The 14,213-nt window shown below is 44.4% G+C and overlaps 3 protein-coding genes across 3 annotated transcripts; 2 read left to right on the forward strand and 1 right to left on the reverse strand.

Annotated features, from left to right (window-relative positions):
- Nucleotides 1-836: 836 nt before the first annotated feature.
- On the forward strand, nt 837-3,649 carry nkap (NFKB activating protein). Its single transcript, XM_073486811.1, has 8 exons — nt 837-1,453; nt 1,806-1,886; nt 1,986-2,050; nt 2,175-2,267; nt 2,352-2,394; nt 2,478-2,672; nt 2,908-3,057; nt 3,182-3,649. The coding sequence occupies exons 1-8, from the start codon at nt 1,011-1,013 to the stop codon at nt 3,354-3,356; spliced, it is 1,245 nt and encodes a 414-aa protein (XP_073342912.1). The 5' UTR covers nt 837-1,010; the 3' UTR covers nt 3,357-3,649.
- A 1,225-nt stretch (nt 3,650-4,874) lies between these two features.
- On the reverse strand, nt 4,875-9,705 carry ndufa1 (NADH:ubiquinone oxidoreductase subunit A1). The gene is made up of 3 exons (XM_073486844.1): nt 9,482-9,705; nt 9,259-9,348; nt 4,875-5,136 (listed from the first exon to the last, which is right to left on the reverse strand). The coding sequence occupies exons 1-3, from the start codon at nt 9,581-9,583 to the stop codon at nt 5,116-5,118; spliced, it is 213 nt and encodes a 70-aa protein (XP_073342945.1). The 5' UTR covers nt 9,584-9,705; the 3' UTR covers nt 4,875-5,115.
- Nucleotides 9,706-10,319: 614 nt separating this feature from the next.
- On the forward strand, nt 10,320-13,698 carry upf3b (UPF3B regulator of nonsense mediated mRNA decay). Its single transcript, XM_073487328.1, has 10 exons — nt 10,320-10,552; nt 10,796-10,902; nt 10,997-11,103; nt 11,203-11,301; nt 11,402-11,512; nt 11,629-11,672; nt 11,771-11,959; nt 12,055-12,212; nt 12,296-12,611; nt 12,700-13,698. The coding sequence occupies exons 1-10, from the start codon at nt 10,442-10,444 to the stop codon at nt 12,832-12,834; spliced, it is 1,377 nt and encodes a 458-aa protein (XP_073343429.1). The 5' UTR covers nt 10,320-10,441; the 3' UTR covers nt 12,835-13,698.
- Nucleotides 13,699-14,213: the final 515 nt, after the last annotated feature.

The following is a 14,213-nucleotide window of genomic DNA, read 5'->3' on the forward strand; positions in this document are numbered from 1 at the left end:
GAAAGTCGCAGTTTGTCATAAAACTAAGGAAATATAAGACTGTGACGCGAAACTAGATGGTATTTTACTTTATATACGACAAACTGTGACTTTCTTGACTTGGCAAATTATATTTTTAATTGAAAAAACATCATATGTGTAGCTCATGGCACAATTCAAACGGGAACAAAAAGATATTTGTCTCCTTTCACCACCATACAATGTTTTTCAGGAAGGCGTGACCTCGGCTCTCTATTCAATATAAACATCTATCAAACATAATAATATACACACACATTGTGCATCTGACAGTAATTATGGCGTTTGAAGTAAAATAAAATACTGAATAATTAGCAAACAGTTAAAGGTGCACTAAGAGATTTCACTGACTGATTTTTTTTAATACATAAACAATCTAAATAAACAAACTTCTTCATTTTCATGATTGAATAAACTGAATAAACAAACTGACCTGAAAGGACAACACTGGTTCCTTTGTTTATATGTGGCGGACCCTGCCAGCTAGCTTCAAACCTTATTTTCTTCTTCTGCTTGCTTATTCAGTTTTGGAAAAAATAAATATTTCTGAGTTTGTATTATTACCTCAATAATACTGTAAGTTTTAAAAGTCTGAGCTTGAATTTCTTCTTAAAACTACATACTGCCCCTTTAATACAAACTAAATAATGTGTCTACGTGTTTTCGGGACACCAAAGATTCTGAAGCATCTGATTGTTCCTGTATTTTTCCTGTATTTCTTTGTTTATTATGAATTTGACAAACAACAATATAATACCAAGTGCGAGCGGAACTACGTGCAACACGCAGTCAGGAAGGCCGGAGTGTGTTTGTGAACGGACGCACCAGGACTTCCGGCCGGTGGACGCGCTGACTGCGTAGTGCGGAGAAGAAACAACATGAGCGCGAAAACAAACTAATTTCTCCATTAATCTCCATCAAAACACGAACTTTTTAATCTTGAGTACTTCCAGTAGCTTCGGTGTCGGTCCAAAGCCGTCTGTAGGTACCGTATGCCCATGTCGGACCGCTCCAGCTCGGACGGCGGGGAGCCCCGGAGCCCTCGGGCCCGGAGACCGCGGACTCGTTCCCGCAGCCGCAACCGCAGCTACAGCCACGAGCGGAGCCTGTCTCCGGACAGCTTCGGGCCCAAACTCCCGAAGCCGCGGAACAGGGAGCGGGAACGCGAGGAACGGGAGCGCCGGTTCCGAGAGGCGAAAAACCTCAGGCGGATCCGCATAGCGAGCCCCCGCCGGAGCCGATCCAGGTCCCGGTCCCGGTCCAGGGAGCGTCACAACACCACCAACAGCCACAGTCACAACCACAACCACAACCACAACCACTGGTCCGAGCAGCGGGACGCGGCCGGGAAACACGGAGGCTTCAAAGATGATTATTACTACGAGCAGCAGAGGGACGATGCTCAGAGGCAGAGACAAGAGGCTTTTATTTCCAGGTAACACACAAAAACAACAGTACAACTCAATTATACAACATCAACTACCTCAAGTAATACAAATAATATGCTTTTTCAATGTTCCTCCATGACATTTTGCTTGTTAAATGATCAAAACAGTTTAAGAGGCACTGGGTTGAAATGGTTTGGGGATTATTTACATTACACACAGGTAGATGTTACAATCCAACAGCATTTTTTTGTTGTTGTTGTCAAAAATCCTGCCAGGGCTGCAGAAGACACTGGACTATAACATTGTGAAAGTGATGGAGGGACCTTTTGTGAAACATGTCAACGCTGCTGAGCTTCCACAACCCGAAGTGGTCAGTGTTTAACCGTCTTTCTGTTCCAGGCGCCTGCAAGAGAGGGAGCGGATCGGTGAGCTAGGCTGTCCTGAAGTGTGGGGATATTCACCAAGAGTCAAAGAGCCGGAGTAAGTTAGGAATCCCTCTTTCACAGAAACGTGTATCGTGTGATATTTGTTCTTAAGTACAAATCTCAAGTACAAATGTCTTTGTTCTGTCTCCACCAGCTCTGATGAATTCACACCAGTGGAGGAAGACGAGAAAAATAGCAGTTCAGATTCAAGCTCAGAAGGTAAAAAACCATGAGAACACAGAAAGCATGATAGATAAACCACACCCCAATAAAAACCTCAAAACATCGACAAAATGGAGCTGTTTGAATTTACAAGAAATCTGTTGTCGTCTGTCATTCACAGAAGAGAAGAAGAAGAAAAAGAAAAAAAAGAAATCCAAGAAGAAGAAGAACAAAAAGCACTCGGAGGACAGCGACCTGGAATCAGATTCAGATGGTGAGTCCATCATCACATTATTTTAAGAAGGCTCAACAAAGTGTTTTTCTATTCATCAACTGAACTTGTGTTTTTATCTTTCAGAAGAAGAAATAAAGAAGAAGAAAAAGAAAAAGAAGAGCAAAAAGTAAGTGCTCATACGCGGCTATAAAAGGCAGCTTCATTCACACAGGAAGGAACGCTTAGACTTAACACACTGTTTCCTAACAGGTCCAAGAAGTCCAAGAAGAAGAAGGCGAAGAAGAGCCGTAAGGAGTCGAGCAACTCCAGCAGCGAGGAGTCAGAGGAGGAGGAAGAGGAGGATCCCAGCAGCGTGATGTGGGTGGAGAAAACCTGCATGGACGAACACGTGGTCGGCCCCGAAGCTCCTCTCACCCACATGTCCCAGGACGACAGACCTCTGGAGTGAGTTTAGCATCGTCACTATTAGCATGTTAGCATTTAGAGATGCAGGCAAGGTGTAGAAATTCAGTGGTTCGCAGATTTTTTTTTTTATTATGATAGTTTAAGGAAAATCTTGATGTTTTTGATGGTTTGTTGGAAAAAAAAACATTAGAAAAAGTCACGTGGTGAGCAAAAAGATTTTCAGAATATTTCTTTACAGCATATATTTAAAAAGTGCATCTCTTCTTCCTTCCAGTTTTGGTCATGCCCTGTTGCCGGGTGAAGGTGCTGCGATGGCGGAGTACGTGAAAGCAGGCAAACGTATCCCCAGAAGAGGAGAAATCGGTCTCACCAGCGACGAGATCGCAAACTTTGAGAAGTCTGGCTACGTGATGAGCGGCAGCAGGTACGTGATGTTCACAAGTGGGACGATGAGCTCCATGACATGTTTCCAAATGTGACAGTTGACTGTAAGTGGTCAGAAGAAGTTATTACTGTGATACTGACGAGTTTCAAATGTAACCCTGCAGACATCGTCGTATGGAGGCCGTGCGTCTGAGAAAGGAAAACCAGATCTACAGTGCAGATGAAAAGAGAGCTCTGGCATCCTTCAACCAGGAGGAGAGGAGGAAGAGAGAGAGCAAGATCCTGTCGAGCTTCAGGGAGATGGTGTACAGGAAAACCAAAGGCAAGGAGGAGAAGTGAACGTTACATATGTACTGGCTTCAGTCAGATTTACCCTTTACTGGACACATTTACCTTTTGTCTTGTGACTTGGGCGGTTAAATGTTTTATTTTTTAGAGGATAACGACGTCCTGTTTCTCAAGGAATGTACACTTTGGAGGGATGTTAACTGTAAAGAAATGTGTGTAAATGAGAGTCTGCAAATTACTCTGCTGTATTATATTCTCCATCCTGTTTCCTTTTCAATTGTTCAATCTTAATTCGCTCCTGTACATTTTTAATCCTGACTAAATAAACGGTAAATACATTTTCATTCCAAACTCATCTTGTGGTTTTTATATTTGTTGCCCTGAGACATAAACATTTCCAATCATTTGAGTGAAAAGCCAAAGAATAGAAGAAATGTCTGATAAACTTAATTTTATCTCTCATTGTTTTCTTTCCTCAAAGTTTTAGAGCCACTTAATTAGAGCAATTCTTTAATTTACAAGTAATATTACTGAGCATGTTCACTGTAGCTTATAATGTAAATATTTCAGCATGTTTATAGTCCGTATGGATCAACTTATAGTTGAATAACATAATGTCTTTATCCCACATCAGTCAGTTTACTGGAGCTGCTAAAATTAAGTATACAAGTGCACAAAGTGAGTCTCCTCTGGCTGGTGGCTTCGCTCAGCATTAGAGAGCTGCTGCTCCTTCACGTTAAAAGGAACCAGCTGAGGTGGTCTGGGCATCAGATTAGGAAGCCTCCTGGGTGCCTCCCTTTGGAGGTTTTCTGGGCACAACCAACTGGGAGGAGACTCACAACTCGCTGGAGGGATAATATGACTCATCTGGCCTGGGAATGCCTTTGGTTCCCCCAGGAGGAGCTGGAAAGTGTTGCTGAGGAGAGGGCTGAATAAGTGGGATAAGATGGATGATTGGAAGTATGTTTCTTGTTCAAACACCGCTCATAGTGTGATATTAAAGTAATTAAACGGGTGGGTCTTGTAGTTTGGATGTGATGGCCAACAAGGCAGCAACGATTGTTTTCATTATCAGTTAATCGTCTTATGTATATTAAATATCAGCAGCTCTGAAAATGCCCATCATGACTTCTCAAAGCTCAAGAGGACAGTAGTTTTTGTAAAGTAGGTCACCTAGATGATCACTGGATTATCATGATAGTCTGCAGGCGGAAGTCACCATGGTTACAACCGCTGCTGACAGGCAACATTTGTATTTATCAAGTGCTACAATCTTAACGTTCAGCCTGAATGCCACAACAACAGTAAAAGAGCTGAGTTAAGTTCCCTTATTTGACTTTGCACACCCTGCAATGTGACTATTGCACATGCACACGTTGCAACGTGATGTCGAAATGATATATTGTGCAGCCCTAGTTGGCTGTGATGCAACATTTTACTCCAGGAGGACATAAAGATATATTAAAACTATTTAAAAATGTCTATATATTACAACTGCTAGTAATATAGAGTCTTATTACAGATATTGATATATTCCCAAGGTACAAACAGTAGAAGATACACAACATATAAACAGGTGTAAAGCATTTATTCGATTAGAGCAGCATTAGAGTCCCTCGTCTGCTGCTTTTGAAATTCAACATATGAGCCAAGAAGCCTCCAAAGATTTCCAGTGTGGAATAGTTTAATTGAATTGAGCGGAGACATTTGCCTCAAAAGACTGAAAAAACAAACAGCTGAATGTTAAATATAATCTTTTGCTGTACAACAAAGAACTTTCTCCTCATCCGGGTCTTCGTATTCCTCGTCATCAGTGGATGTTCTCCAGTCCCTGTGGGGGAAAAAAGAAAAGATTATCATAACTTGAGTCTCCAGACTGCAAAGTTTTACATATCCCTGAACATTTGCAAGGCAATAGCTTCTTTTTTACTGCATTTCTCTGCCTTACTGGCAGCTTTTGGCCTCATGTAATTTCTAGCAAATTTCTAGCCCTGAGACCAGGAGAGATTCACCTGCCCTCAGACAACTTCTGCCCTGAGACCAGAGGAGACAGTTGACTCCCTTTTGTCCAACTACGTTGCCTTAAAACAGAAAAATACAACTTCTGCCCTGAGACCAGGAGAGATTCACCTGCCCTCAGACAACTTCTGCCCTGAGACCAGGAGAGATTCATCTGCCCTCAGACAACTTCTGCCCTGAGACCAGGAGGGATTCACCTGCCCTCAGACAACTTCTGCCCTGAGACCAGGAGAGATTCACCTGCCCTCAGACAACTTCTGCCCTGAGACCAGAGGAGACAGTTGACTCCCTTTTGTCCAACTACGTTGCCTTAAAACAGAAAAATACAACTTCTGCCCTGAGACCAGGAGGGATTCACCTGCCCTCAGACAACTTCTGCCCTGAGACCAGGAGGGATTCACCTGCCCTCAGACAACTTCTGCCCTGAGACCAGGAGAGATTCATCTGCCCTCAGACAACTTCTGCCCTGAGACCAGGAGGGATTCACCTGCCCTCAGACAACTTCTGCCCTGAGACCAGGAGAGATTCACCTGCCCTCAGACAACTTCTGCCCTGAGACCAGAGGAGACAGTTGACTCCCTTTTGTCCAACTACGTTGCCTTAAAACAGAAAAATACAACTTCTGCCCTGAGACCAGGAGGGATTCACCTGCCCTCAGACAACTTCTGCCCTGAGACCAGGAGAGATTCACCTGCCCTCAGACAACTTCTGCCCTGAGACCAGGAGAGATTCACCTGCCCTCAGACAACTTCTGCCCTGAGACCAGGAGAGACAGTTGACTCCCTTTTGTCCAACTACGTTGCCTTAAAACAGAAAAATACAACTTCTGCCCTGAGACCAGGAGAGATTCACCTGCCCTCAGACAACATTGTGGGAAACAATGGTCTCTGCCCTGGGACCAGATGAGAATAAACAGCCATGAGGAAAATCCTACCAAACAACTTCTGCCCTGAGACCAGAGGACACAGTTGACTCCCTTTTGTCCAACTACGTTGCCTTAAAACAGAAAAATACAACTTCTGCCCTGAGACCAGGAGAGATTCACCTGCCCTCAGACAACTTCTGCCCTGAGACCAGGAGAGATTCATCTGCCCTCAGACAACTTCTGCCCTGAGACCAGGAGGGATTCACCTGCCCTCAGACAACATTGTGAAAACAATGGTCTCTGCCCTGGGAGCAGATGAGAATAAAAAGCCATGAGGAAAATCCTACCAAACAACTTCTGCCCTGAGACCAGAGGAGTCAGTTGACTCCCTTTTGTCCAACTACGTTGCCCTGAGACCAGGAGAGATTCACCTGCCCTCAGACAACTTCTGCCCTGAGACCAGGAGAGATTCACCTGCCCTCAGACAACTTCTGCCCTGAGACCAGGAGGGATTCACCTGCCCTCAGACAACTTCTGCCCCCCTGAGACCAGGAGGGATTCACCTGCCCTCAGACAACTTCTGCCCTGAGACAAGGAGAGATTCACCTGCCCTCAGACAACTTCTGCCCCCCTGAGACCAGGAGAGATTCACCTGCCCTCAGACAACTTCTGCCCCCCTGAGACCAGGAGGGATTCATCTGCCCTCAGACAACTTCTGCCCTGAGACCAGGAGAGATTCACCTGCCCTCAGACAACTTCTGCCCTGAGACAAGGAGAGATTCACCTGCCCTCAGACAACTTCTGCCCTGAGACCAGGAGGGATTCACCTGCACTCAGACAACTTCTGCCCTGAGACAAGGAGAGATTCACCTGCCCTCAGACAACTTCTGCCCTGAGACCAGGAGGGATTCACCTGCCCTCAGACAACTTCTGCCCTGAGACCAGGAGGGATTCACCTGCCCTCAGACAACTTCTGCCCTGAGACCAGGAGAGATTCACCTGCCCTCAGACAACTTCTGCCCTGAGACCAGGAGAGATTCACCTGCCCTCAGACAACTTCTGCCCTGAGACCAGGAGAGATTCACCTGCCCTCAGACAACTTCTGCCCTGAGACCAGGAGAGATTCACCTGCCCTCAGACAACTTCTGCCCTGAGACCAGAGGAGACAGTTGACTCCCTTTTGTCCAACTACGTTGCCTTAAAACAGAAAAATACAACTTCTGCCCTGAGACCAGGAGAGATTCACCTGCCCTCAGACAACTTCTGCCCTGAGACCAGGAGGGATTCACCTGCCCTCAGACAACTTCTGCCCTGAGACCAGGAGGGATTCACCTGCCCTCAGACAACTTCTGCCCTGAGACCAGGAGAGATTCACCTGCCCTCAGACAACTTCTGCCCTCAGACAACTTCTGCCCTGAGACCAGGAGGGATTCACCTGCCCTCAGACAACTTCTGCCCTGAGACCAGGAGAGATTCACCTGCCCTCAGACAACTTCTGCCCTGAGACCAGGAGAGATTCATCTGCCCTCAGACAACTTCTGCCCTGAGACCAGAGGAGACAGTTGACTCCCTTTTGTCCAACTACGTTGCCTTAAAACAGAAAAATACAACTTCTGCCCTGAGACCAGGAGAGATTCACCTGCCCTCAGACAACATTGTGGGAAACAATGGTCTCTGCCCTGGGACCAGATGAGAATAAACAGCCATGAGGAAAATCCTACAAAACAACTTCTGCCCTGAGACCAGAGGAGTCAGTTGACTCCCTTTTGTCCAACTACGTTGCCTTAAAACAGAAAAATACGACTTCTGCCCTGAGACCAGGAGGGATTCACCTGCCCTCAGACAACTTCTGCCCTGAGACCAGGAGGGATTCACCTGCCCTCAGACAACTTCTGCCCTGAGACCAGGAGGGATTCACCTGCCCTCAGACAACTTCTGCCCTGAGACCAGGAGGGATTCACCTGCCCTCAGACAACTTCTGCCCTGAGACAAGGAGAGATTTACCTGCCCTCAGACAACTTCTGCCCTGAGACCAGAGGAGACAGTTGACTCCCTTTTGTCCAACTACGTTGCCTTAAAACAGAAAAATACAACTTCTGACCTGAGACCAGGAGAGATTCACCTGCCCTCAGACAACTTCTGCCCTGAGACCAGGAGAGATTCATCTGCCCTCAGACAACATTGTGGAAACAATGGTCTCTGCCCTGAGACCAGATGAGACTAAACAGCCATGAGGAAAATCCTACAAAACAACTTCTGCCCTGAGGCCAGAGGAGACAGTTGACTCCCTTTTGTCCAACTATGTTGCCCTGAGAACAGAAAAATACGACTTCTGCCCTGAGACCATTTTTTTCTTCATTGAAAATAATAAAAAAAAGTTCAATTGACCTTGTTCACTGTCAAGCTTGATTTTTAGTGCCAGTTTCTTCAACAAACAATGGACTTTGACTGTAGAAGCAACACAGTCAGGTGGTGTAACTGAAGAACTGTAACTGTCAGAAAACCAGTCAGTATCTGGTGTGAATTATTATCTCAGAAAATATCACAGATTCACAGTACACCGCATTACACAAGTCTTATTATTATCAGTTAAAACGACTGTTAAAAGGTGCCATTTGTAAGAAATGTTGATTTTTAAGTGTGATTCCCAACTCGACAAACACTGAAGCATTAGGGATGTAGGTCAGACCGGCTGCCATCCCAATGTGTACATTTTTACATTTTACAGCTTCTTTTATTAATAAAAGAAGCAGTAAAATACTTTAAAAAGAGATGTATCTTATTTGACCCATTTAGTAATACAATGCAGCAGTGGTTGGGAGTCACTAGGTCAGATGACATGGAAGCTATTGTAAAGAAATGCTGAATTTTCATAATAATGTTCATATAAAATAAAAGAAGCAGTAAAATCCAATAAAAAGAAGTGTGTCCTTTGTGGCCTATGTAGTAATACAATTCGGCATTGGTTTGCAGTCACTGGGTCACATGACATGGAAGCTCTTCACCATTATCTTATTCTTTGTGCAAAATAAAAACATGACACATGAGCAACCCAACACGGACACTCACCTTGGACTGATAGTAGTTTCCTGTTCCTGACACTCGCTTGTCTCTCTCCATCAGATACCACTGCCACGGCACCCGAGCGAGTCTCTTTTCCTACAGGACAGGAAAAAAAAGAGTATTTAACCGAGTAGTTTACACTCACAGACAGACAGACGGCATGTATCAGGGTTTAGCAGTGACATGTTAGCACGCTCAGAGCCACATTAGCAGCTAGCATCCTCCTCACCTTTCCTCCGTTGGTGAACTTGTGGATCTGCGCGGTGGCGACGCCAGGAATGATCAAACACACCGTCATGATGGCGAAGCCGGGCAGGATTTCATACCACATACTGACAGCGACAGAGAGCGACCCCGATAACAACCAAGATGCCCCCCAAAAACTGTTTATTTTGCTAAGAAGCTAACAAAATGTCGACGCTCCCGACGACCTACGATCAGCCAGCGGAAGAGGAATCATACTTCCTGTCAGCTTCTTTCAAAATAAAAGCGTCAGCTCTGCGAGGATAGCGCCGTCTGATAAAAAAAGCCCCACATTGTTGTACAAAAACTAGACTACCGTTCTGTCAAACGTAAGTATACGCTCTTTATATGTTATTCTATATTTACAATTCATTTTTGAATTATTACGTCCACCGTTAAATAGAATATTGACATTTTAGTCCGCACGTTGAACATTTAGCCTCGATTAAAGTTTGCTCAGCAAGCAAATATGACTTGTAATTGCTATGTTAGATTAAATCATTACTATGACTGGAGTTACTGATTTGAACACTCGCTTAGTGGTGTGACAATTACTGTCACTTAAGAAATAAACTGCTTAAAAATATAAACTTAAACTTGCGAGCTTTTATTTTGATGGGCGAACGAAAACAGGAAGCATAGCTGATTCAAAGGTCATTTTTTTTTCAAACAAAATAAAAGAGGAAAAATAATGTTTCAGTCAAACTGCCACCGTAGATAATAAGAAGTAGAAAAAACAAAAGACATTATTATTAATTATTATCATTATCATAATTATTAGCGCCCCCCTCCTGTGGTGACGTAGAACTGCAGGTCCAAACGTCAGAGAGGAAGTTACGGTTAGCGCGAGCTCGCAGCTAGCTAACTTGCTAACCTGCTAAAAAAAGTAAACAAGTCCGCGGGATGAGATGAAACCGTAGCGAGGGACCAAGCAGCTTTTTCAACCATGAAGGAAGACAAGGAAAACACTCGACCGAAGGAGAGAAAAGTGGAAATAAAATGTGAAGATGCAGAAAGGATGGAGAGGCCCAAAGAAAAGAAGGAGGCCATGACAAAGGTAAAACTTGCTAGCTACGTTAGCTAAGGCTGCTAATAGTTGTCAGTTACAGACAGGAGCAGTTCCCTAGTATCACTGTTTAGTCAGGTATAACATGTGTATTTTACTTTGTAGTGTCTAGTATAAGTTGAAGCCAGGCTTCCCTACATTAACCCCGACTTTAAGTTCAAATCAGCCAGTTGTTGCCCCATGTTGACTCCCTCCCAGCTCAGATATGTTAAACTGCCCATGATCTTGTTTTAGATTGTGATCAGACGATTACCACCAAGTCTGACCAAGGAGGAGCTGGAGGAGCAGCTGCAGCCTCTCCCAGAGGTGGACTACCTGGAGTTTTTCTCCAACGACACCAGGTGAATTTATATAAAGACGACTCATCATTAAAAAAAAAAAAGTCTACCACTGAGTGTGATAGTTTAACCTGACATGAGTTTTCTCTCCATTCAGCCTTTATCCTCACCTCTTCGCAAGGGCTTACATAAACTTCAGAAACCAGGAGGATATAGTCCTCTTCAGGGATCGATTTGATGGATATGTGTTCATCGACAGCAGAGGTATGAAGGGCATACATGCACAGCTAAATACAGGAAGTTGAGGATTTGCTCAGATGTGAATTGAGGCTTCACGCTTGTACATTTTTTTCCCCTATACAGGACAGGAGTATCCTGCTGTGGTGGAGTTTGCACCTTTTCAAAAGACTGCCAAGAAAAGAAGCAAGAAAAAGGATGCAAAGTGTGGAACGATTGTGGAAGGTAAAGATATTTACTGGTATTGAACGAACAAGGAGCAGTCTTGCCAGTCTTACTAGAAGCAGCAACATGTCTCTATTGTATGTTACATAATTTCTGTCAGATCCTGAATACAAGAAGTTCCTTGAATATTACAACGGGGATGAAGAGAAGTTGACATCAACACCTGAGACCCTGTTGGAAGAGCTTGAGGCAAAATCAAAGGAGCTTGTAGGTAGGTAAAAAGTCCCTTTTTAGTCAAAAGATTCCCCCTGAAACATCATTGTATACATCTTAAACCAGACATACTGCTGGAGTTATATATCAAACCTACTTCCTTCTCCCTCCAAGCTAAGAAAACAACTCCTCTACTGGACTTCCTGAAGAATAAACAGGTAAATAAGTACTGCGGCACAACAATGTGGTGTTCTGTTTAATGATCTCACGTTTCATGATGAAGGCTGGCCTCATGTCCTGTTTTAATGCTCTTCAGAGAATCAGGGAGGAGAAAAAAGAAGAGAGAAGAAGGAGGGAGCTTGAGCGCAAGCGTCTGCGTGATGAGGAGCGTCGTAAGTGGAGGGAGGAGGAGAGGAGGAAGCGTAAAGAGGCCGAGAAGATGAAGAGGCTTGAGAAGCCGCTGGAGAAAGACAAGGACCAAGTTAAAGAAGAACCAAAAATTAAGGTGTGTGCTGCGGTGGATTGAAGCAGTTTCAAATGGTGTGCAATTTCCAATATCTTATGATGATTTTGTCTTTATTTATTTTTTTAACTGTGTAGCTCCTGAAGAAACCAGACAGAGGGGAGGATGCTGATTCTGAGAAGCCCAAAGACAAGGCCAAGAAACCAGAGAAACCAGTTAAAGAGGACAGATCCATGGGCAGTTCTGATCATAAGAGGCGTCAAAACATTGAAAACAAGGAAGATCGAGGAAGGAAGTAAGTTACTTTAGTTCTTATTTTGAAAACACATTGCTCACTCTGAACTGAATACTTCAACAAGATTTGTGCTTCACACACAGAACGGACGATCAAGGTCGGAAGGAGTTCAGGGAGCGTGACCCTGATCGTGACCGAGAGCGGGAGAAGGAGCGGCGGCAGAGAGAGAAGGAGCGCCTGAGGAGACAGGACGAAGAACGGCGGAGAAGGCGAGAAAGGCAGGATGGAGAGAACTCGTACAGGAAGCGAGAGGTGGAGGGTAAAAAAGAAAAGGAGCGTGCCATGGAGCAGAAAAAGGGTGATAACGTTGGAGATTCCTCTCGCTCGGAGAGGCCGGAGAAGCCTGCCAAAGACCACAAGAAGGATGATAGTGGTAAAAGAGAGCGCCTGAGAAACAAGGTAATGATTCTTGCCTTTCAAATAATCCTCAAGTAACTCTGAAGCCTTTTTTAAAATCATTTCTAAGACTGTTACTTCTTTGCGTCAGGACCGGCCTGCTATTCAGCTGTACCAGCCAGGAGCCAGAAGCCGCAATCGAGGCGGAGGAGGAGGCGAGTGCAACTCTGCCGACGGGAAGCCAGATACTGAGCAGGAGAAAGTGGCAGACAAAGGAGACGATTGAGCAGATTTCTACTTTATGGCATTTTAAGTTTGGTGAGGCGAAGGGGAGGCAGGCCTGTGAGGCTCAGAGCAGCGATGTGGCGCCTCAGGGCGACGTGCACTGCACCTCAAGCAGGGCTGCATCCAGCTCTCCCAGTCTCAGAGGCAGAGATGTGATTGTGGAGCCTCTTAGTGCCTGAATGTGACCCTCTTTAGTTTTATTTGTTAGGAAAGGTAAGAGTAACCTTTGGAAAGAGTTTGGCTGTAGGGCACAGTAGGTGAAGCCAAAGCTTTCTTGGACCACGTGAACTTAAAGTGACCTTATTTCAGTATTGTTTCTCTGTTGTTCACACGGCAAACATCGGCTTTGAACATGTTCATACATATCACACACTCGAGGCATAAAATCTCTTCACATGTGTTTAACCTCCCAGTTACTCAATATGTCAACATTTCCAAGCTCACTCATATTGTTTCTACACTGTCCTGAATGCCATTTTCAGTTTGAAGTGTCTCTGCCTGGGGAGCTAGACAATCCAAATGTATGTAATTAAAACTTTTCAAGGTCTGTAACTCAAAAACAGTCGTAGTCTTACAGGCACAACATGCGCTGAAGGACGTAGTCAGCTCTTGTTCTGACTGAGGAAAAATAGCCATTTTCTGACCAGACTGCCACCTGACAGCCATGCCTGCATGCGGCCTTCAATCGGATCATTGATCAACCTGTGGCCTTCCTCCTTTTCTAATAAAAAAAAAAAGCCAAACTCTCCCTTAAGTTGTTAATGTGTGATGTACAAAACTGAATAAAGCATGAGAACACATCACTGCTGGTGACACTGACGCACAGTAGCAGCTTTTGATGGAAATAAATGAGGTCTTTGCGAAAGTGTCTTTTTTTTCCTCTTTGATAAGATCTTGTCGATTAAAAAACTCATTGATGATTTCTGTTTTTTATTTTGTGTTAGTAGGTTTAGCTTTTTTGTTTTCTTAACTTTGGGGCTTTTGAGTAATTTCATAACGCTGCAGTAATTCAGTTTTTGCAGTTTTACTGCTCGATGGGCCAAATTAACTATTGAAACTAGACTTGAATCTTTATCCCAGAACGGCTGAGACCGGGAATGAAATTTGCTCCCGGGGCCCTGCTGACTTTATCAACGTTATTAGGAAATGTATCATCTGAGCACTAGACCTGTCCACAGAAATACCTCATGATACAGACCCCGCTGTAGCTGGTTTTGTACTTAAGTGGTACATATTCCCTAACTAATCTGCAGTTAATACAATTTACCAAAACTTATTGACACATAGTAAATCTTGGGCTTTTGTGGCCCTACAGAAGATTCATTTGAGTTTTTCAGTTATCATCGGGGAAAAGGAGTCAGAAGGGGACTTGAGGATCGG

Source organism: Pagrus major, chromosome 18 (assembly GCF_040436345.1).
Source record: "Pagrus major chromosome 18, Pma_NU_1.0".
NCBI lineage: Eukaryota > Metazoa > Chordata > Actinopteri > Spariformes > Sparidae > Pagrus > Pagrus major.

Excerpts from the sequence above, each read along its gene's own strand:
- nkap (XM_073486811.1), top strand. The coding sequence starts at position 1,011 with ATGCCCATGTCGGACCGCTCCAGCTCGGACGGCGGGGAGCCCCGGAGC. Across the intron at positions 1,454-1,805 it reads CAAGAGGCTTTTATTTCCAG|GCGCCTGCAAGAGAGGGAGC; the intron begins GTAACACACAAA and ends TTTCTGTTCCAG. Across the intron at positions 2,395-2,477 it reads AAGAAAAAGAAGAGCAAAAA|GTCCAAGAAGTCCAAGAAGA; the intron begins GTAAGTGCTCAT and ends GTTTCCTAACAG.
- ndufa1 (XM_073486844.1), bottom strand. The coding sequence starts at position 9,583 with ATGTGGTATGAAATCCTGCCCGGCTTCGCCATCATGACGGTGTGTTTG. Across the intron at positions 9,349-9,481 it reads AGTTCACCAACGGAGGAAAG|GAAAAGAGACTCGCTCGGGT; the intron begins GTGAGGAGGATG and ends CCTGTCCTGTAG. Across the intron at positions 5,137-9,258 it reads GAAACTACTATCAGTCCAAG|GGACTGGAGAACATCCACTG; the intron begins GTGAGTGTCCGT and ends TTTCCCCCACAG.
- upf3b (XM_073487328.1), top strand. The coding sequence starts at position 10,442 with ATGAAGGAAGACAAGGAAAACACTCGACCGAAGGAGAGAAAAGTGGAA. Across the intron at positions 10,903-10,996 it reads TTTTTCTCCAACGACACCAG|CCTTTATCCTCACCTCTTCG; the intron begins GTGAATTTATAT and ends CTCTCCATTCAG. Across the intron at positions 11,513-11,628 it reads AAAATCAAAGGAGCTTGTAG|CTAAGAAAACAACTCCTCTA; the intron begins GTAGGTAAAAAG and ends TCTCCCTCCAAG.